Genomic DNA, 19,236 nt, shown 5'->3' with positions numbered 1-19,236 from the left:
CAGCCACAATGCGGGTCAGGTGATGCAGTGGCACAAACACATTTGGGAAGGACGGATATTGCATTATGTAACCCAAATGTGGCTCAGCTATAACCACACTAGTCTCAATAAAGGCAAGCGTAGAGTGATACGTCATGTGAGTTGACCTGCATTTCCGTTGCAGCAGGCAGAACAATCAGCGGCATCTTCACTTGATCTGCGAGGCTTCGTCGCTAGTCACTCTTTATTCTTCTTGAACATTGACCAGCATGTCTTTTGATCGCTTAAGCTCGCTGGAGGCTCAGCCCACCACCATGCGCCGGGATGAAGACCCGCAGTACCGCGACGATCCTGGCTTCGACCATCTGGCAGAGTCGCTATCCGACCAGATCTTCTCATTAACCTCAAACACCACTCGTTTGTCAAGTCAGATCGCCCTCCTAGGCACAAAGCGAGACACTGAGCGAGTGCGCGAACGAGTCCATAACCTCCTCGAAGAGACCCGGGCGGGGTTCAAGGAAGCCGGAGAAGGTCTCAAGAAGATTCAAACATGGGAGGACGTCAATGTATGTCTCAAGCTGAAGAACTTACTGATCTCAATGTATTGACCCATCGACTACAGCCTTCTCAGAAATGGACTCAGCAAAAGCTATCGTCTGAATTCAAAGCCAACCTGGATGAATTCCAGATTGTCCAGCGTCGGGCATTAGAAAAACAACGCGCATCTGCCGTAGCTGCCCGTACTGCCATCGACGACGGCGAGCAACTATCCGGAGATGCCGATGTTCAGCTCCAAGAACAGCAACTGCTGGAACAGCCACGCTTGGCCAACCAAGGCGAGGTGGATTTCCAAGAGACTTTGATCATCGAGCGGGAGGAAGAGATTCGCAATATCGAACAGAGTGTTGGTGAACTGAATGAATTATTCCGAGACGTTGCCCACATTGTCGGTGAACAAGGCGGGCAGCTCGATATCATTAGCGAAAACGTCCAGAATGTCACCCAGGACACGCGAGGCGCAAATGTTGAATTGCGCGGTGCCAGCCGATACCAGAAGAATGCGCGCAACAAGGCCTGTTGCTTGTTTTTTATCCTCGCAGTAATCTTGCTTATCATTGTGCTTGCAATTGTTCTTGGATAAATCCATTTTCTCCAACTCCTGGTTTGACGTGATTTTGGCGCTCTCTTTTTATCCCTCTGTTATGGCTACACACGATATCCCTCATGCATGATATAGCCCCGGTTTGCCGTGGGTCTTTGTTGAATACAAATTTCGTTTTTCCTGTCTGTCTCATCAATGGCATTTATGAATGAATGGAGAAAATCAATTCCTTGCTCTTCGATCCTCTAATACAGTATTGTACATGGTGTGGTTATACATAAATTATACATCTGATGCTTTGGGGTCATCCATGCCCATGCTCCGTTTTCGCCTTGCTATAAGTGGGGGCCATCAACTTTGCCCGGGATAATAAAAACTGAGGTCGGTTGTTACAGGCCAACAAAGCGGTTGAATCTCATTCTCCATCCTTCATAAGAGTTCAGTTTTGGCCGCACATCCAAAAAGAAGCTGAGCTTCTCTGGTCCGGTACTTCCTGTTAGGCCCTGGCCATTGCTTGAAGGTTTCCCCTGGTAGAAATCAATCACATATTCGATCTGCTCTCCATTGCAACGCTCGACAACCCAGTCGTGTCGATCAAATGGACGTTGGTAACCAAGCCATCCATTAATCCGTGCACGGGGGCTTAGGAACTCGGGATCAACTCCAAGTCCACGGAATGAGTATAATTTAGGCCCGCCACATTTCGTGCTTCCTGGATCCGACATTGGGCCCTTCTTTTCCCAATCTTGGATCTGTTTCCATGCGCGCTCGTTAACCGCGTTGTGGATGGGGATAATCGAAGCGACTGAGGTTGCTAATTCGGAAGCTGTGGCGGTCGAATTGGGGGTATTACCCTTGCGCATCAGGGCTTCAAAGAACTGTTTTTCAGATGGATAGATCCAATTGCCTGTTGCTTCATCGCGGCCAGTTTCGGACTCGGCATTGGATGGGCACCCATGCGACGCGGCGTTTGCGGAAGAGGCATATGCGGACGGAACTTGTTTATTGCCTTCGGGACATGCCTTCGCTGCAGCTTCACCAGCGCGTGGTATACCGCTGACTTCTCGGTCTGTTGATAGCGGTCTATGCAATTTGGCTGGTGTCTGACCCGCTTCTGGAGCAGAACCGGGGGAGGAAGGATGAGGTGAATTGGCGTGTTGTTGCAACCAAACCTCGCGAGTCTTATGGTCCACAGGACATGTTGCTGCCGGTGGCTCTGCAGGTGCAGATGGAGTACTTGCGCCAGCCCCCATGGTGATGATTGCGTGGCTATTGGAAATCGGGATGTCAGGATTGGGGATGATTGGAAATTGCAGATTGATGATCGGCACTGTAGGAACTAGTGATCAATAATTTTGTTCTCACCGCCCAACAGCCACTAGTTCTAGTAATTAAGTCCAACAAGCCCCCTTAAAACTTTCTAGATATCATTGACTCGGGGAATTTTGATCAATTTCGTTTTCTCTGGAATAATCTACATCTACAATGGCCGCTCCATCCAGCCAGCCCGTTTTCCGGGCCACTACCACTGCCCCTGTCAACATTGCTGTGATCAAGTTAGTTACACAGTGCCCCTCATGCCCCTCAGCTAAATTCCAAACATAACACTAATAATGAGACACCTAGGTACTGGGGCAAGCGCGATACCACTCTCAATCTTCCCACTAATTCTTCTCTCTCGGTGACTCTCTCGCAAAAGTCCCTTCGCACCCTGACCACCGCCTCGTGCTCTCCCTCCTACCCCACCGAGGATACTCTCAACTTGAACGGCAAGCCACAAGAGATCCAGTCCTCCAAGCGCACTCTTGCTTGTATCTCTAGCCTCCGTACTCTCCGTAAATCCCTGGAGGATGCGGATTCTTCGCTGCCCAAGCTCTCCTCTTTCCCTCTCCGGATTGTCTCCGAGAACAACTTTCCCACCGCGGCTGGTCTGGCCAGTTCTGCTGCTGGTTTTGCTGCTCTAGTTCGCGCCGTCGCCGATCTGTACCAGCTGCCCCAGTCTCCCCGTGAGCTGAGCCGCATTGCTCGCCAGGGCTCGGGTTCTGCCTGTCGCTCCCTGATGGGCGGATATGTCGCATGGCGCACAGGCGAGCTCGCCGATGGAAGTGACAGTTTGGCTGAGGAGGTTGCCCCGGCATCCCACTGGCCCGAGATGCGGGCCATTGTTCTCGTCGTCAGCGCCGAGAAGAAGGATGTTTCCAGCACTGAGGGTATGCAGACCACCGTCGCTACCTCCGAGCTTTTCGCTCAGCGTGTGTCGTCTGTTGTTCCTGAGCGCATGACCGCCATTGAGGAGGCCATTCGGAACAAGGACTTCCCCAAGTTCGCGGAGATCACTATGCGTGACTCTAACACCTTCCACGCCACTTGCCTGGACTCATGGCCCCCAATTTTCTACATGAACGATGTTTCGCGTGCTGCTGTCCGCCTGGTGCATGACATCAACACCGCCGTTGGCCGCACTGTTGCTGCTTACACCTACGATGCTGGTCCCAACTCTGTGATCTACTACGAGGAGAAGGATACCGAGCTGGTCGCCGGTACCATCAAGTCCATCTTGGGCGCTACCGCTGGCGGCTGGGACGGTCCTTTCTACGAGCCCCTGGCCAATGTCACCTCCGGTGTTTCTCTGGAGAAGACCGACTCCCGTGTTTTGGATGTCCTCAAGAACGGCATCAGCCGTGTCATTTTGACTGGTGTCGGCGAGGGCCCTGTCTCCGTCGATGATCACCTTGTGACCGAGACCGGCGAGATGGTCAACCAGTAAGAAGATCAGCGATCAGATTACGATACAATAATCTTGCTACAATCGACTTGGATAATACCCCCTTTCCTTCTGTGAAGGAATCAATACTCCGGTCATTGCGATAATAATGCAAATGTCTTTCATTGTATCTATTTTTTTTTTCGGGACTTTCTAAAACGTTACTTACGCCTGGTATATTTATAACATTGAAGCCAGCAATTATTTTATTTTAACCTAAAATTCCTTCACTGATCAGAAACTTCAGTGAGCAAAGGGAAAAACCTCAACACCTTGCACAATCATCGCATCGCCTAAACCCATACCCCAATGAAAGACATGTATCAATGAATTTTGTCTGCTCTTGTCCAGCCGTAACACAGCATCCATCGAATCCACACTCGGTTGGCCCAAAGACCGCTCCGGTCCTTTTACATGCATGCTTAGAGATACTGAAGCCTCCGTTGCAGCTGCATTTGATGACTTCAGTGGACAATGCAGTGCCCAGTAAGAAAAGAGCCAGGACACTAGAGATGGACAGATGCATAATCCAGTGGCAGACTTCGTTCCAATGCCACTTATTCAGGAAGTACAGACTTACGGATTTGAGAAAAGGGACCAGCTCGGCTTATATGAACTCTTCTCGTTGGATTTCCGTTCATCTGTTTGTTTGAGAGGATTATAGAAGCTCAAACAAGTGATCGTTCTATTCCCCGCAATGCAAGGCATACGTGTGCCGGGTAATATCCGACTTTAATTCTCAATTCGTGGAACCTTTGGGCTCAGTAAGTAGACCAAGCAATTCAAGCCGAAGAGATTTTCCAGGTTGAGATACTACGGTGCTGGTAATAGAGAGAACCTTACCAATGGGATTGTTTTGACACTTTTGTGTAACTAGCTCTCGGTAGCTGTGGGAAGTCGCATTAGGTTACAGGCATTATGAAACTCGTAAGTAGGGGCGTCCTACTCGAAATGCATTTTGGGGATTTCAACATGTTGAGTGGAACATGCTTCTTGGTTATGTGTATTGCTTCTGAGATACTTAGCGTTGCACCTAGTACCTATACAGTATATCATCGATAAGCGCATCGGGATAGAGAGAATGTGAGATAGGAGAATTGTGGTAGATGTCGCCGTCTTGAGACTTCGAAAATCTATAAGCCTTAAAGTCCATTACTCGAAGAGAGAAGAGACAAAAACCGTAATCATTTATGAGATTGAAATGTGGTTGTGACCAGTATCAAGATCCTTGGAAGACTAAATCTGGTAGAATACGGGACTTTATAGCTTCTAAGATGTAATCACGTATTTACATTTCCTCTTGTCTCAAGAAATAACACTGTATCCATATTTGATCAAGACATTCATCTATCTACTCTTTCACCGGAAATTTCTTTATAACATGATCAATCGCATACTCATATCCCTGCACACCACATCCAGCCTAAAATATAAAGTCAGCCACAAGACTAAAGGTATCGATATTAATCCAGTAGAGGGTGGAACATACAATGATCGCTTTAGCCTTGTCCTGGAAGTAAGAGTGATGTCTCCATTCCTCTCTAGCATGAATGTTCGACACATGCAACTCAATAAAGGGAATAGAGACACCAAGCAAAGCATCCCGGATCGCAACAGAGGTGTGGGTAAATCCGCCAGGATTCAGGACAATCCCATCCGTTCCATCTGCTCGGGCCTCTTGGATTCGGTCAACAATCGCGCCCTCCCAGTTACTATAATCAATTAAAATCAATGGTAATTGAGGGGTCCATTGTAAGTTTTGATAAGACAAACCTCTGGAAAAAGTCCACAGTGGCATTTTGCTCATTGCCTTGCTTTTTTCCGGCTGCCTCTACATCTGCTAGTGTCTCGTGTCCGTAGATTTCGGGCTCACGAGTCCCTAAGAGATTGAGGTTTGGGCCATTAATGACCAGAACAGTCTTTTTCCCGTCACGCATGATGATAATTCGACAGATATTAGTTTGTAATTGGCAAAGAAATTCAAATTCGGAGTAGATTGCGGATAATTTATAGTGAGTCGGCCAGAACGCCGGACACAATACGAGGCGGGGACAAGTGGAGTTCGTTTTCCCCACGATCTCCAGTCTTGGTCTTAACCGCGGTGCGGTAATGCGTTCTTCCGATGAAGGTTCCACTTCACTGCTCGGACTTGTCGGCTTCGGAATTATATACTCGGACTACGATAGCTGCGAGATCTGACAGTTTGACGAATACTGGCTTGTTTCTTTTAACCGGGGCACTATAAAGGGAAACCAAGACTCAGTACTCGAATCAAGCTCTCAAAGCTCTCACTGGGGTATCGGTGAGAACGTTTTCAACTTGGAAGTCTGAGCATTTCGTTATCACGGTGACAACATCATGTCTTCATCTTCAGTCAAAGTCCACAATGTTGGCATCATTATGAACGGCGTTACTGGTCGTATGGGGACGAACCAGCACCTTATCCGATCTATCTGCGCCATCCGAGCCGAGGACGGCATCACCACCACCGATGGCGAAATCATCATGCCCAACCCCATATTAGTCGGCAGGAACTTTGCAAAGCTTCAAGCTCTCGCGAAAGCACAGGGACTCGAGCGGGTGACAACCGATCTGGATGCCGCATTAGCAGATTCACAAAACACCGTTTATTTCGATGCCCAGGTCACATCTTTACGACAGGACGCAGTCAAAAAGGCCGTCGCGGCGGGCAAACATATTTACTGTGAAAAGCCCACTGCTGTTACGACGGCTGAGGCGCTCGAGCTGTCTCAGATCGCAGAGCAGGCGGGCGTGAAGAACGGTGTTGTGCAGGACAAGCTTTGGTTGCCTGGACTCGTGAAGCTGAAGGGTCTCGTGGACAGCGGCTTCTTTGGAGAGATTCTGTCCGTTCGTGGTGAATTTGGATACTGGGTTTTTGATGGGGAGAATGTTGTCTGCCAGCGTCCCAGTTGGAATTACCGGAAGGAGGAGGGCGGCGGAATCATCTCCGATATGTTTTGTCATTGGCACTATGTTATCAACTCCCTTTTTGGCGAGATCAAGTCTGTATCCTGTCTCGGTGCGACCCATATTAAGAAACGTCGCGATGAGCAAGGCAAAGCATATGACTGCACTGCTGACGACAGCGCGTATGCAACATTCGAATTGAAGAATGGCATCGTTGTACAGTTCAATTCATCTTGGGTCGTTCGAGTGCGTCGAGATGATCTTCTGACCATCCAGGTGGATGGTACGAAGGGCAGTGCCGTCGCGGGTCTGCGGGATTGTGTTGTTCAGCATGATAGTGTGACGCCGCGACCGACTTGGAATCCTGATGTTGCGGGTACAGTTGACTATAAGGATGGCTGGAGCAAGGTTCCTGATCGTGAGATGCTTGAGAATGCCTTCAAGACTCAGTGGACGTTGTTTCTCCTGCATGTTGTCAAGGATGAATCATGGCAGTATAATCTATTGGAGGGGGCTAAGGGTCTTCAGCTGGCCGAGAAGGCCCTGGAGAGTTGGGAGAAGCGTTGTTGGATCGACCTCGCTCAGTTGGAAACCAAGGTCTAAAATGACATTTCTTCAGAAAATATAAATACAATTTGATCTTCCAATCAGATCAAAGTAGTTGAGTATAGATTAGATACGGTGGCCGCCTCTAATCGGAATAAGGATTCCACTGTATTCCTATATACAGACCCATAAATCATAGAATTGTTGCGACCACCGCGCAGAGAGCTCCAGCTAAAGGGAATATTGATCGGCCCAGATTCAAGGAATTCCACCGCTCAACCAAAGCTGAAACTTCTTTGTCGGCATCAGATGTTGACTGCGCCTTTTTCAAAAGGGCGTGATTTGTCCCATCCATCAGTATTAGTGTGTATGGAACAATGCCAACAGTAAGGACAGCAGCAGCAATATAGAGACCACTGCGACTATACGTCGTCGCCTTGTATAAAGGACTGCCTCGGCGAACAGACCATGCTAGGTAGGCCAAGGAAGTGGCAGCTGCAGCTGCAATGGGGGGATTCTTCCTTTTCCCAATATCGAAAAGGGCCTTCCATTGTTTTGCTAGGAGGCTTGGAGATTTGTGATCATCTGTTTGGGATTGGACCAGTGCAGGTGTAGCAATTGTGCTTAATGCAGCAATGTTTCCTATAAACTGAGTCAGAATGAACTCAAATAGACAATACGGTCAGAGCTAGACATGATCATGATCTTTGACGTTCCTCAGATATACATACCAGACAACCAGGCTGCACCAGATATACCAGTAGCTTGGGCCAAGCGGTAACCAAATAGTTTAGACGTCATTGTTCAATGCAATCGATTAAGCTGGGTGTATGGTATGAGTTATTCTGGTTAGACAGAGCATGCGAAGGATCTCCAGACACTCTTATATGAACGTGAAATAGCTCTACGTCAAAGTCCGAAAGCCGGGAAACAGAAGTATCAGCCCAGAACGACGAGTGATCGGCCTTCGCGGATTTTGTCGGCTTTTGGATCGGTATTTGCCGCTATTCCTAAAACGTAGCTCCAGGATGAATTAAGTGATGACCACCCGCAGATGCGTCCCTTGCTTAAAGAACACGAAACCCACAGACAAAAGAGAACGCAGGAACTCGATAACCAATTCAATTTAAAAGTAACTAGGACTCCTAAATGCGGAATTTCTCCGGTGTATCCCCCTGATTCCGCCAATCAGCAGCCTTGAAAGCCTCCAGTTCCTTCAGAGCGAGATAAATTCGCTTGACATTAGGCGCAAAATCCAAGTCCAATCGATACATCAAAGCCTGATCAACGGCTGGGACTAGAACCACATCCGCCATGGAGACAGAGCCGCCAAAAGAAAAACAGTAATCCCCTGCTCCAGCATGCTCAATCAACAGCCTCTCGTAAGCCGTGAATCCATCAGTGAAGACCTGTCTGGCAAAATCGACCTGGTCATCGAGCTGTCCGCGAATTGATTTCACCCGCTGCGTTATGCGGGAGTTGGTGGGGGGCTGCGTATCGATAGCGATGATGTTCACTAGGTCGCGCACCCGCACCCGATCCCGCAATGCGGGAGGGAAAAGTGGAGACACATCTGGGAATCGCTCTTCGAAATATTCTAGAATGGTCATCGATTGGCGAATAATGGTCTTTTCGCCGTTCGCGCTGGTCACTTCCAATGTGGGCACACTACCGCTCGGGTTGTATTGTTTATATTTGTCGGTTTTGTGCGCTTTAGCGCCGAGGTCGATGTAGGTAAACTCGAGTGGGATACCCTTGAGATGGGCGGCGATAATGATCCGTTGGCAGCATGATGAGCAATAGTATGAATATAAGTGAAAGGTATCAGTATCCATTCTGGAGTTGGCTTTCGTTGGTAAGTGGATTAGTATGTTGTGAGTAGAATGGAATACGGATATTGAGGGTTTGGCGGGAAAGCAATCTAAATACAAGTTTCATTCATGTTTACGGGTCAAAGTTCAATTCTCCGATAAGGATGCGTGGAACCTCGGAGATATTATGCAATGGCCTTGGTGTCTTTACTGGTGTGATTATTATCCGCTAACACTGATCCAGTCAAGTGTGATTCCTGGGCAACTTACCAAAGGTACTAACGCTTCAATTAACACTCGACTCCAGGCCAATAAGCGACCTATGGGCGTCCACGGCCGAAAAGGGCAGCAAGTACCTAATACCTTACACTCTGCACACTCTTAATATTCTGTGTCTTTGTTTTGCCATGTTTATTGTGCTTTGTTTCCTGTTAACAAAGTTCGAGTTCAAGCATCTACATTTTTGAATAGGAATATCTATACCTATTGATTCTATTATACCTATGAAGCTTGACATTGAATATAGCTCAAAGCTGTAGTCTATGAAACCTGACATGACCTGGCAGAATCCTTCTTAGTCACCGGTTTAATAGCCATTGCTACATTCACGGAAAGTAAGATAAAGCTCCTTCAATTCCAAATGGATTTCCTGCAAATTTAACATTGAAGTTCTCCTATGCTATAAGGTCATATTTTAATCGCTCCATAACTACCGGGGGAAGGAGAAAAAGTAATTAACTTAATACCTCTACATAGAAACTGGTAGAGTCGCTAAGCCCGATTTTCATAGAGACTTCTGTCAGTCTCTATAATCCATTTACCATATTCAATAATCCTTTACGGAAGTGAGAGGAATAACTTCTTCATCTTGGGGTAGTTGGGAGTTCCCAAACCAGTTGCAGGGTCCCATCTAAAAGAAGTTAGCAATTAACAGCTCTAGAACGGTTTGTGTCCGACTCACCCTTCAATAGCAGCAAATCCATCGGTATCACATCCAGCACTGGTACCGTTGGTAATATCATTCAGAACCTCAGGGTGTGCATACAGGACTGGGTTGACGAAACCAACGGGCCCCTTGCCTTTGGCGATACGCTCCTCGTTGATCTACCAATATTGTCAGTCATATCAAGAAATCCTTTTGTGGAGTCAACTTACCAGAGTCAGGACGGAGGCAAAGAGAGGCGATGCCAGACTGGATCCATAGTAGAAGTAATCGTATCCATCGGTGTAGGCACGGAATCTGGCACCGTTGGCCGAGACGTCGGGGTAAGCACGTCCGATACGGTTGTAGAGTCCCTCGGTGGTGTTGACATCGACTTCAAACTCCGAGTAGTAGGGGTAAGTCAGGTCGGCCTTCTTGAAGTACTTCTCCACAGTGGCTTTCTGGTATGCGGGCTGAGGGAAGTAGTTGGAGAAACCGCCTGCAGTACTAAAGTTGGCAGCTGTGCCGCCGAGGTTGGCGTGCATGACGCTCTCGGCGTCCTCAACGGTTTGATCCGTGTACAGCATGGTTCCTCCGACGGAAGTGACGTAGGGACAATTGGAGGGATACTGGGGGTTGAAGATTTTGCTGTCTGGACCGAGGCAGCCGTTGGAATTGCCATCGCCTGCGAATGAGGCCACGCCGTAATCGCCGGATGCGAAAAGGATAGAATGGCCTTGGAGTCCCAGCTTCATGAACTCGTTGCACTGACGCTTGGTGTAGCTAACGGGAAGATCTGCTTCAGCCTGACCGTAGGAGGCGCTGATGACATTGGTGGGCTTGTAGACACCGCACTGAAGCTTGCCTTTGTAACCTCCAGCTGCTGGATCGGGGTAGACGGCGTCAATAGCTGGATCATCACCTGTCTCTCCGTAGGCCGTGTATGTGCAGTAAGACTAAAATAATCAGCGATAGTCGTTGCAAAAGACAGACGTGATACATACACCATCGAGAGCATCAAGGAAAGTGTTGAACAGGTTGGTAGTCGCGACCTCTTCTGGCTCGTAAATTTGGTCGTCGACCTGGTACAGAGTCACCGTCTGAGGATAGATCAGTGCGAAGCTTAAAATCTGGTTAGTACATATTGATGATGCCTAAAATTTGTTACTCACGCCATATCAATGTCAATATCAGATTCACCGGTGTTCAGCGAGCTGTCGGCTGGCACAGAGTAATTGGCTCCATCAATCATAGCTGGGATTGGATAAGTGCCCTGTGGCACCCACGGGGCATACGCCTTGTAGAAGAGGTCGATATCCGACTTGGCAAAGTAATCGCCCTGTTCATATAAACCAAGAGAGTTCCCCTTAACTGCTGTCTTGGCGTCCGGGAGATCGTACATGGCCTTGATGCAGGTCGGGGTCATATTGTACCCACAACCCTGAAGATCTTCCTTAAGAGACAAAGCCTTGGCAGGGATCGAATAGTTTTCTTCAGAGTCCACAGCCATTGGATTAGACTTGACACCAACCAATTGGGAAGCCCTCTTGGCCTTGGTAAGCTTCTTAAGCACTGGGGTCAGCTTGACTCCTGGCGTAATGTAGTCAATGTGTCTCTGAACGTGCTGCGGAACGTGATATCTATGATTCATCTGGTAAGTAACTTTATCATTCGTCCAAAATGGCAAATGGCGTCTTACTCGTCGCATCCAACTTTCATGCTCGAAGTAGCCACATGCTCATGCTCATAAAACTCGGTCTTGAACAACCGTTCCGCTTCATGTGCATAGGCATCAAATGCAATCCAACCTTTGTTATCGGAATGAACAACCCGAGACGGGTGAATGCCGCTAGCTTCAAGCCACTGTCGAACTGATGCCACGGCTTCTTCAGAGGGAGCAAACATATCATGCACCTCCTCTGCAGACCAGAACTTTCCATAACGGGGCGAGTCTGGATGAGACCTTTCTGAATGTCAGTACAAAGGCAACCAAAGGCATGGACTATATCAGCCACTCACACTTCCATCAGATGATCGTAACCATTTTCCAGGTTATTCTGGCTCAGACCAATACGGACAGGCAAGACCGCATCACTCTCAACCCGACCACCCTTCACCCAGTCATAAGACTGTCGGTCCCGCTTCTCGTGTAGAACATGCTTAACAGTACTGGGTGCAGCCCCGGCCAGAGCCGCAATGGCCAAAGCGACACAAATTTGACGCACCAGCATAATGACAAGTCCAAAATGTCCACACTGGAATCTCATCTGAGAAGGAAACCGGGCCCTCATATGCAAAATGCAACAGTACCGCCATATCACCACGGCATATCTAGCGACAAACAAGCGTCCCCACTCTCAAAGAGACGGGATAAACCAATTTCAGGGTATCATGGCATCCTCGTGGGCTGATTGGGTCCATAGTGGCACGGTCTCTGCATGGGGTTTGAGACACATCGACATACCGACATGCCCACGCGTAGCTCCGAGTTAGTATAAGGATGCGGGATAAAAGCTTCGGCAATTGGCCCTCCAATGTGGCTAGATTGGCTTTGTTAGCGAGCTGCAGAGGTGAAATTACCCAGGTAGGCATGGTCTTATCAACCCCGCTCTGACAAGACCAGGATTTTCTCCGCAGTGTTGGACGGTTTTTACATCGTTATCGCAGGGGAAATGACGCTAATAGCTTAGTGTACTCTAAGTTATGCAAGGGCGGAGCTCCGACGGGTAATATGTTCAGATACCCGGTTTACCAGCGGGGTTTGTTCGTTGCCCCTTGCAGAGGTAATTCCTGGCGATAAACCGCGATAGCGATGTACATGTGCACCTGGTTGAGCTGGTATTGACTTATTTCCCCGTGTTTTAGAATTAGATCCCATGAGAAAGCAGTGTACTACGCGAGATATGTATCTCGATGGCCCTGATTGACAAGAAGAAAAACATATATACCATGTACGACATAAATCCATGCAGATAGCAACCCTACGCACTAAGCAAGCAGGGAGGACTTTTTAATCTCCTTCACGACAGGCGCCTCTTTCCGGGCAACCCCACCTGCGGCAATCGCTGCCATGCTTTCCTCAAGTACGCGAGACCCGGAAGTAATCTGGATTTCCGGTCCCTCGTCATCTTCGTCCTCGTCCTTCTTGGGTGGCGCAGCCGCAATCTCAAACACATCCTCGCGGCAGTCTGCGCACATCTTCAGGACATCTTCCAGTGCTTTCTCGACAGCAGCTGCACGTTCGCGCATGCCGCGACGCAGGAGAGCATCCACAAGCGCCTCTGCCTCGTTGACAGCGGAGTTGACACGCTCCATGAGTCGTCGAATACTGTTGACCAAATATTCCTCTTCGTAGACCGTACCCTTCTTACCCTTGGCTCGCTTGCGCTCCTCGCGGCGGCGAGTCTTAGAGGTGTGGCGAGACGATGACGTCTTGCCGGTGTAGCGAGTGAACATGGTGCGTCCGGCTAGTGTTGTCGCTTCCGTGGGGGCCAAAGAAACGTTATCTGGAATATCGACGCCGCCTTCACCACCAGTGGGATCACCTCCGTAGAAGGCCAGGGGATCTGCGGCGCGAAGCAGACGCAATTCGCGGACACGAGGCACCTGGGCATTGAGCTGGGATTTACAGTCGGCGAGCAGATCGGTCATTGAGCCCATTGCCTCTGCCAGTCCGGTGTCGACAATTCCTGCAACGAGGTCCTTTTTGCCGTGTAGCGTCAGCAAACGAGCAGCATCAGCGAACTTCGAACCCCGGCACAGAAGCTGTGCAGCCGTTTCAATGTCATGCAGGTGATCCGCATGGACTGTCGCTGCGGACACAAAGTCCCGAGCCTCCTCAAGGGTCAGGATGAGATCGTTGATATGCGAAATCAACTCCTCCTCGGACAGTGAGGCCATCATGGCACAATACAGAGACTCTCGCCACATATGAGCCAGGTGATAAGATTTGTAGGCTTCGTCATACACCTCAAGTGATTCGTAAGCAATTGCGGCATCCTTGTGTTTAGATTCGCCCGAGAGGTAGTCGGCATAGAGATGCGTGATTTCTTTCTGCTGCTCTGGGTGGTATTTGTAGATCTCAAGGGCCTCTTTGTATAAGACATGCTTGGTGATATATCCAAGAATCTCTTCGTGCGCTCCCAGAGTGAAGAGATGCTTGAGGGCCTTAGTGAAACGGGAGAGATGGTTGTCAATCTCAAATTGCCGGCGAGTCTCAGGCAATTGCTGCAGCTTGCGCAGGAAAGGAAGATATTCTCTGGGATCCATCTGGGCCTGTTGGGCAACCAGGAGGGTAAGTTCGAGGTCATAGATTCCAAGTGCGTGAGAGTAGAGACGGTTCGCATCCGTCAAGAAACACATGTGCTCAATAGCATCATCGGCTTGCTCTGGGTTCTCGGTCCGTAGACGTGCGACAAGCCCCAGGCCAGCTTCCAGATCGGGCGGTGACTTGCATACATGGGCAGTGACCAGATTTTGCAAATTTGTGTCCAGGCGATTTTGCAGAACCTCCAAGAAAGCATTGCAGATGGTGTTGATCTTGCCCTCTTTGCTGGTGGGTTTGAGAGCAGCAGGTACAGCGGGAGCATTTGGCTGAGCCACAACTGCGGACTCATTCGTGGAGATTTTAAGTGTATCTTTGTACAATGTTTGTGAGACATCCTCCTCGCTAAAAGAATGTTAGCTTATATTTCTTGTCTCCCAGTAGTTTTCTTACCTGAGGCGAGAAAGGAAGTCATCGATGAATTCAACCTTCTTGACCTGTTCAACAAAAAGCTGAATGTTCTCCAGGAATTGCTGTGGGGCGTAGTCATGGAGGATGTTCAAGTCCACCATTTGGCTACGACAAGCCAAGAATGCAGAGCGATATTTCTTCTGGTCGATAAAGGTACGGATACCTGCCAAGACTAGCGCACGGGGGTAGATAGTCTCAATGTTACCTCGAGGAGCCTGAAGGACGACACCAAATACAGATGGCATCACAGACACGAGCTTTGATCCACGCTCAAGGCTTCGGCATCTTTCGTCCGTTTCCGGGGTATCTTCGGGGACTTCCATATCTATGCCCATTTCATCAGTTTCCAGAACACATAGTTTGTTACTATGGTAGATTCGACATACCGTCCACATGATTCAGATGAACAAACTTCAATAGATGTTGAGATGTGGTGAACAAGAGATGCGATGGGGTCACCAAGAAGGAGGTGCAATTCTTGGCAAGAACTCGCTTATTGGCGTACAGACCACCGTTTCGTGTCATTGTTATCAAGATTCGCTAATGTTGTCAGCAATGTGTTCCAGTCCCCAAATTCCGGGTAGCATTACCTCGGTGTCTGAAATTGAAACAGCCTTGGCCCAGTGGGTGTCAACGTTAGGACACTCGACCCAAGGAGTGACAACCTCACCACCCTCAATCAGCTCGATACTTGAGTAGGTAACAGGATGACTGGGCTGGCGTGCGTGTGAGAACCATAAAGCTCGGTGTCCAATTCCAGCAAACATTGACGATAGTTGCTCGGAGTCGGATGCCTGATATACGACACGAGTCTCCCGGGTTTCCAAGCTGGTCTGCTCAATATGACTTGTGTTTGGTGCAATGTCCTTCAGCACATACACCTCGTTGTCATCCACGAAGGCAATTTGTCGGGGTCTGCTATCAGCAGTATCGGATAAAGGATAGCTAGATTCGAGAATCGGCATGGGAACTGGGCGGCTTTTGAGAGACCAGAGGAAAATCGCGAAGCTTGATTGCATGAGCACCGCAATTCGGTTACCCGACTTGCTGAACGCCATGTCAACAACGTTGGAGTCTAATTTCAGTTCATTGTGGGCCATAGGAGGTGGCACACCAGCCAGTCTCAATGGAGTAAGTTTCAAATTTTCTGTAAACACCAAGTTAGACTCCATTGTAAAAGCATTATGCCATTGGTAGATATATGAGACTTACTCCCATCGATAACAGCCACGGCACCAACGTCATCGGGGATCACAGTAGAACCATGGTGGATATCGAACACATAGTCCATGTCCAAAATAGAACCTAGACATTGTTAGTTCCAGATCTTGATTGACAATTTCAGAACACCATACCAGATGACCCAGCAACTACTCGCAAAGCTTTTTCTTGGTGCCATTCAAAGGAAAATGGGATCATTGAGAGAGGATCAACCACAATGGGAACCTCCTGCTTCAGATAGTAGTGGTAATTTCCAGTGGTCCAGAGCTGAACCCGGTCTGTGAACCGGACTGCAAGCACCGTAGAGTCGATGTTCCATGACAAGAGAATGCGGGATGCCCAGGTTTGGCGTTCCTCTTCGGTCAGGCGAAGAGTAAACTGGCCATGGCGAAGACCGTTTCTTTCAAAGAAGACAACATCAGTTCTACCTTCAAGTCGTTGGATTCCTGCAATAAGATTTCCTGACGGACGCCAGCTGAGAGCACCCTCGAGACCATCGACCGGCTCACTTACGCTATCCAAAGTGCCTTCTCTGGAGTACACTCTGATAACGCGACGGGCACCCTCTTCGACGGTATTCACAGCAACATAAGCCCCATCACCACGCCAGCTGATGGTCGTGCTGGCATCATCGTAGGGGCTCAGAATGCCTTCGTCTACCTTCTCTGGAACAGTAGGGTCCCGCATGGCCTTGGCCCTTTTACCTTGGAACTGAGTCTCCCTTTTACCCCATCCAACAGACACATGCTGCGATGCCTGCATGTCAGCCTGGGAGAAGGTGATTTCAGCCACATTTTCGAATTCCCTGGTCATGTACAGGAAAGTGTTGGCTCGAGTCGTGATAGCCAACAGCTCCTCATCTGGGGACCACGCCGCAGCTGAGATTCCCACATCAACTGATCCTAGAATTTCAATCTTATCCTCTCCTTCGAGAGGCTCCTCGCGCACCATGATAATATCACCACCCTCCAGCACCAGACAGGCGGTCAGGTTATCTGCAAAGTAGTGCAGAGAGAGGACTCGGTCACATGGCAAGTCTGGCAATGGGCATGGTGCATCCCAAGATGCAATGCACTCAAATTCATTGGGATTCAAAGGCTCCGCGGAAACGACCTCGGGGCGCTTCCTTCTGAGCTCGATGACTGGGCTGTACTGGGAAGGGCCAAAGGTACACACAATAGAATCCGAGGAAGTGTCCCAGGCAGTAGCAGTCAAGGGGAGATCACCCTCGACTCGCGTCTCCTGAAGACGCACGTTTTTGAGGTTGCGCATCTTCGATGGTGGGTCTCAACTTTTTTTTTGTATCGGGTCCCGAATGTCTACCCCGCCATGGGACGGTGAGATCGTAAGTATATAAAGACGCGATCAAAAAGACCCCAAGACTGTCGTTATTACAGATCAGTCTCACGAACTAGAGTTTCCTGGGGTGGTGGTATTTGTGACAAGGTTGTGGCTCCGAGACTGATACAAAGTCAACCGCCGAACCAAAGATTTTTGATTTTCCACACCCGCTCAGCCAATGACTTCATTTATATTTCAACGTCGCCCCAGCTACGCCTTACAGCTTCTACACAACTACAATTGAGGAGATATAGCGTGTAATAAAAACCCCAACTTATTCTCTAACTTTGTACATGATATCCATCTTCTTCGAGAGCCAATTTCAAGTTTTACACCATCAAGCCGTCCGTGCTGCCTTGTAAGAAAGACGAAAGCGAGCTTATTTGGTCTTGTAGGTTTGCCAGACTATAAGGAACAACTCATTAGTACCATGAAACGCATCTCCAGGACCATTGGAAGCTTACCGGCAATGGCGAAGGGGGAACCGAAACCGACAGCTAAGAAGAATCTACGTTAATTCTGCGGTCTGTGATCGGGGGTTTGTGGGTCACAAACTCATGAAGGCCCAGTAGCGCCAGAAGAAGTGCTTGGTCAGGGGGTTGAAGGGGATGTTGGTGCGAGGTCCCTCAGCGTAGTGGTAAGGGCTACCGAACTGAGTGCGGGTGGTAGAGAAGCCACGACGGGCAGCGGCGGTGGCCAGACGGGCACGGATAGCGGAGGAGGCGTACATCTGGGATGGTGTGAGCTTGCTGCTGCGACGGATGGAAATGCAGGATTTAGTATCACCCACCTTGTGGTACAAAGGGGAGGGAATGAACGATCGGAATTGGACGGAGCCAGGATAGACATCGCAAGGTTGCGGAATGGGACGATCACGGTCACATGACCAATGTCACGTGTACTCTACACAGGCTTTGATCCAAATAAGCCAATCAGAGGCCAGGAACTCAAAAGTACCTTGATTGTCAATGCTTGACGCGACTTTGAAGTTGTTTTACATCGTTTAGTTCTTTTTAGTTTCCTATTTTGGTAGATACTACTTCCTCTCCTGTAGTAGCGTGTGGTCTCACCAACTTCATACTGCCCACTGTCCTGCTTGTCATTCAATCCAATGTCAGTAATGTGCCATCATCATGATCCATGATGATTAGTTCCAATTTTGTTTCGGACTTGTTTTTCTATTCGCCGCTTTTTCTTTTATGTACCATGCTATGATATGCTAATTGAAAGTCAAAGTCGGGTAGGGAAGACAAATGTAATACACAAATGGCCTAGACATACCAGTGCCACGGGCACTTTGAAAACGGACTCTACAATTCCACCATTGTAAGCGTTCCATTACTATGGAATGTAAAGCAAAACAAATCACATCAAACCAATGCTCATTTCGAAATGATTGAAGATCCAAAAAGCTCTAGCATTATCCTTAGGCTCGAATATCCGAGTCCACTAGTTACATAGCAATATGAAAATGTCCTATTTCAACAGATTTTCAGGCGAAGAATCAGCTATCCTTTAAATTCGATATCTGAGAGCCACTGGAAATAGCTCACAGCTCTTCTAATCATACTCAGTGTAGCGCGTAATCGCACTTTGAACAAAATGTCACTGTATCTGATTTTCTAGGTTTTGAAGAGTATGTGACCTCACTTGCTCCAAAACATGCAGCAACATATCGGTCATTGGGTCAAAATGAATTCCAACTTTGAACCATCGATAAGGAAATGCACCGGCTAAGTGTCACTGTTTAATCAGCTTCATATTTTTAGGGTCTTATGGGTATATGATCGGTAGTATTATTACTATGGAGTTCTGCCTAATGCGGTGAGTTAGTGCTTTAGCTGTCGTGCATTCTTCTCTGTTACAATATCCATCGTTTATGTACTT

General features: G+C 48.5%; 10 protein-coding genes across 10 annotated transcripts; 3 read left to right on the top strand and 7 right to left on the bottom strand.

Annotated features, from left to right (window-relative positions):
- Nucleotides 1–248: 248 nt before the first annotated feature.
- Nucleotides 249–1,120, top strand: N7484_008573 (SNAP receptor PEP12; the record flags this gene model as incomplete). The annotated part of the gene is made up of 2 exons (XM_057118960.1): nucleotides 249–545; nucleotides 602–1,120. 2 exons carry the CDS (start codon nucleotides 249–251, stop codon nucleotides 1,118–1,120), a joined length of 816 nt encoding a protein of 271 aa, XP_056968515.1.
- A 350-nt stretch (nucleotides 1,121–1,470) lies between these two features.
- On the bottom strand, nucleotides 1,471–2,334 carry N7484_008572 (cytochrome c1 heme lyase CYT2; the record flags this gene model as incomplete). Its single annotated transcript, XM_057118959.1, has 1 exon — nucleotides 1,471–2,334. The coding sequence occupies one exon, from the start codon at nucleotides 2,332–2,334 to the stop codon at nucleotides 1,471–1,473; it is 864 nt and encodes a 287-aa protein (XP_056968514.1).
- A 232-nt stretch (nucleotides 2,335–2,566) lies between these two features.
- mvd1 (diphosphomevalonate decarboxylase MVD1) lies at nucleotides 2,567–3,848 on the top strand (the record flags this gene model as incomplete). Its single annotated transcript, XM_057118958.1, has 2 exons — nucleotides 2,567–2,637; nucleotides 2,708–3,848. 2 exons carry the CDS (start codon nucleotides 2,567–2,569, stop codon nucleotides 3,846–3,848), a joined length of 1,212 nt encoding a protein of 403 aa, XP_056968513.1.
- A 1,348-nt stretch (nucleotides 3,849–5,196) lies between these two features.
- Nucleotides 5,197–5,782, bottom strand: N7484_008570 (type II 3-dehydroquinate dehydratase; the record flags this gene model as incomplete). Its single annotated transcript, XM_057118957.1, has 3 exons — nucleotides 5,197–5,268; nucleotides 5,335–5,557; nucleotides 5,619–5,782. The coding sequence occupies 3 exons, from the start codon at nucleotides 5,780–5,782 to the stop codon at nucleotides 5,197–5,199; spliced, it is 459 nt and encodes a 152-aa protein (XP_056968512.1).
- Nucleotides 5,783–6,203: 421 nt separating this feature from the next.
- N7484_008569 (Gfo/Idh/MocA family protein) lies at nucleotides 6,204–7,376 on the top strand (the record flags this gene model as incomplete). The annotated part of the gene is made up of 1 exon (XM_057118956.1): nucleotides 6,204–7,376. One exon carries the CDS (start codon nucleotides 6,204–6,206, stop codon nucleotides 7,374–7,376), a length of 1,173 nt encoding a protein of 390 aa, XP_056968511.1.
- Nucleotides 7,377–7,512: 136 nt separating this feature from the next.
- On the bottom strand, nucleotides 7,513–8,120 carry N7484_008568 (anthrone oxygenase family protein; the record flags this gene model as incomplete). The annotated part of the gene is made up of 2 exons (XM_057118955.1): nucleotides 7,513–7,961; nucleotides 8,051–8,120. 2 exons carry the CDS (start codon nucleotides 8,118–8,120, stop codon nucleotides 7,513–7,515), a joined length of 519 nt encoding a protein of 172 aa, XP_056968510.1.
- A 344-nt stretch (nucleotides 8,121–8,464) lies between these two features.
- On the bottom strand, nucleotides 8,465–9,154 carry N7484_008567 (Maleylacetoacetate isomerase; the record flags this gene model as incomplete). Its single annotated transcript, XM_057118954.1, has 1 exon — nucleotides 8,465–9,154. The coding sequence occupies one exon, from the start codon at nucleotides 9,152–9,154 to the stop codon at nucleotides 8,465–8,467; it is 690 nt and encodes a 229-aa protein (XP_056968509.1).
- An 813-nt stretch (nucleotides 9,155–9,967) lies between these two features.
- On the bottom strand, nucleotides 9,968–12,283 carry N7484_008566 (S53 family peptidase; the record flags this gene model as incomplete). The annotated part of the gene is made up of 7 exons (XM_057118953.1): nucleotides 9,968–10,040; nucleotides 10,092–10,234; nucleotides 10,286–11,008; nucleotides 11,057–11,174; nucleotides 11,225–11,692; nucleotides 11,752–12,015; nucleotides 12,072–12,283. The coding sequence occupies 7 exons, from the start codon at nucleotides 12,281–12,283 to the stop codon at nucleotides 9,968–9,970; spliced, it is 2,001 nt and encodes a 666-aa protein (XP_056968508.1).
- Nucleotides 12,284–13,040: 757 nt separating this feature from the next.
- N7484_008565 (Elongator subunit IKI3) lies at nucleotides 13,041–17,280 on the bottom strand (the record flags this gene model as incomplete). The annotated part of the gene is made up of 6 exons (XM_057118952.1): nucleotides 13,041–14,721; nucleotides 14,770–15,112; nucleotides 15,174–15,327; nucleotides 15,378–15,934; nucleotides 16,000–16,092; nucleotides 16,143–17,280. The coding sequence occupies 6 exons, from the start codon at nucleotides 17,278–17,280 to the stop codon at nucleotides 13,041–13,043; spliced, it is 3,966 nt and encodes a 1,321-aa protein (XP_056968507.1).
- A 448-nt stretch (nucleotides 17,281–17,728) lies between these two features.
- On the bottom strand, nucleotides 17,729–18,079 carry N7484_008564 (cytochrome c oxidase VIIc family protein; the record flags this gene model as incomplete). Its single annotated transcript, XM_057118951.1, has 3 exons — nucleotides 17,729–17,754; nucleotides 17,814–17,846; nucleotides 17,905–18,079. 3 exons carry the CDS (start codon nucleotides 18,077–18,079, stop codon nucleotides 17,729–17,731), a joined length of 234 nt encoding a protein of 77 aa, XP_056968506.1.
- Between the last annotated feature and the right edge of the window lie 1,157 nt (nucleotides 18,080–19,236).

This window comes from Penicillium longicatenatum, assembly GCF_028827895.1.
Source record: "Penicillium longicatenatum strain IBT 33135 chromosome Unknown contig_6_segment0_segment0, whole genome shotgun sequence".
NCBI lineage: Eukaryota > Fungi > Ascomycota > Eurotiomycetes > Eurotiales > Aspergillaceae > Penicillium > Penicillium longicatenatum.
This window is presented reverse-complemented; position numbering and strand designations above follow the sequence as displayed.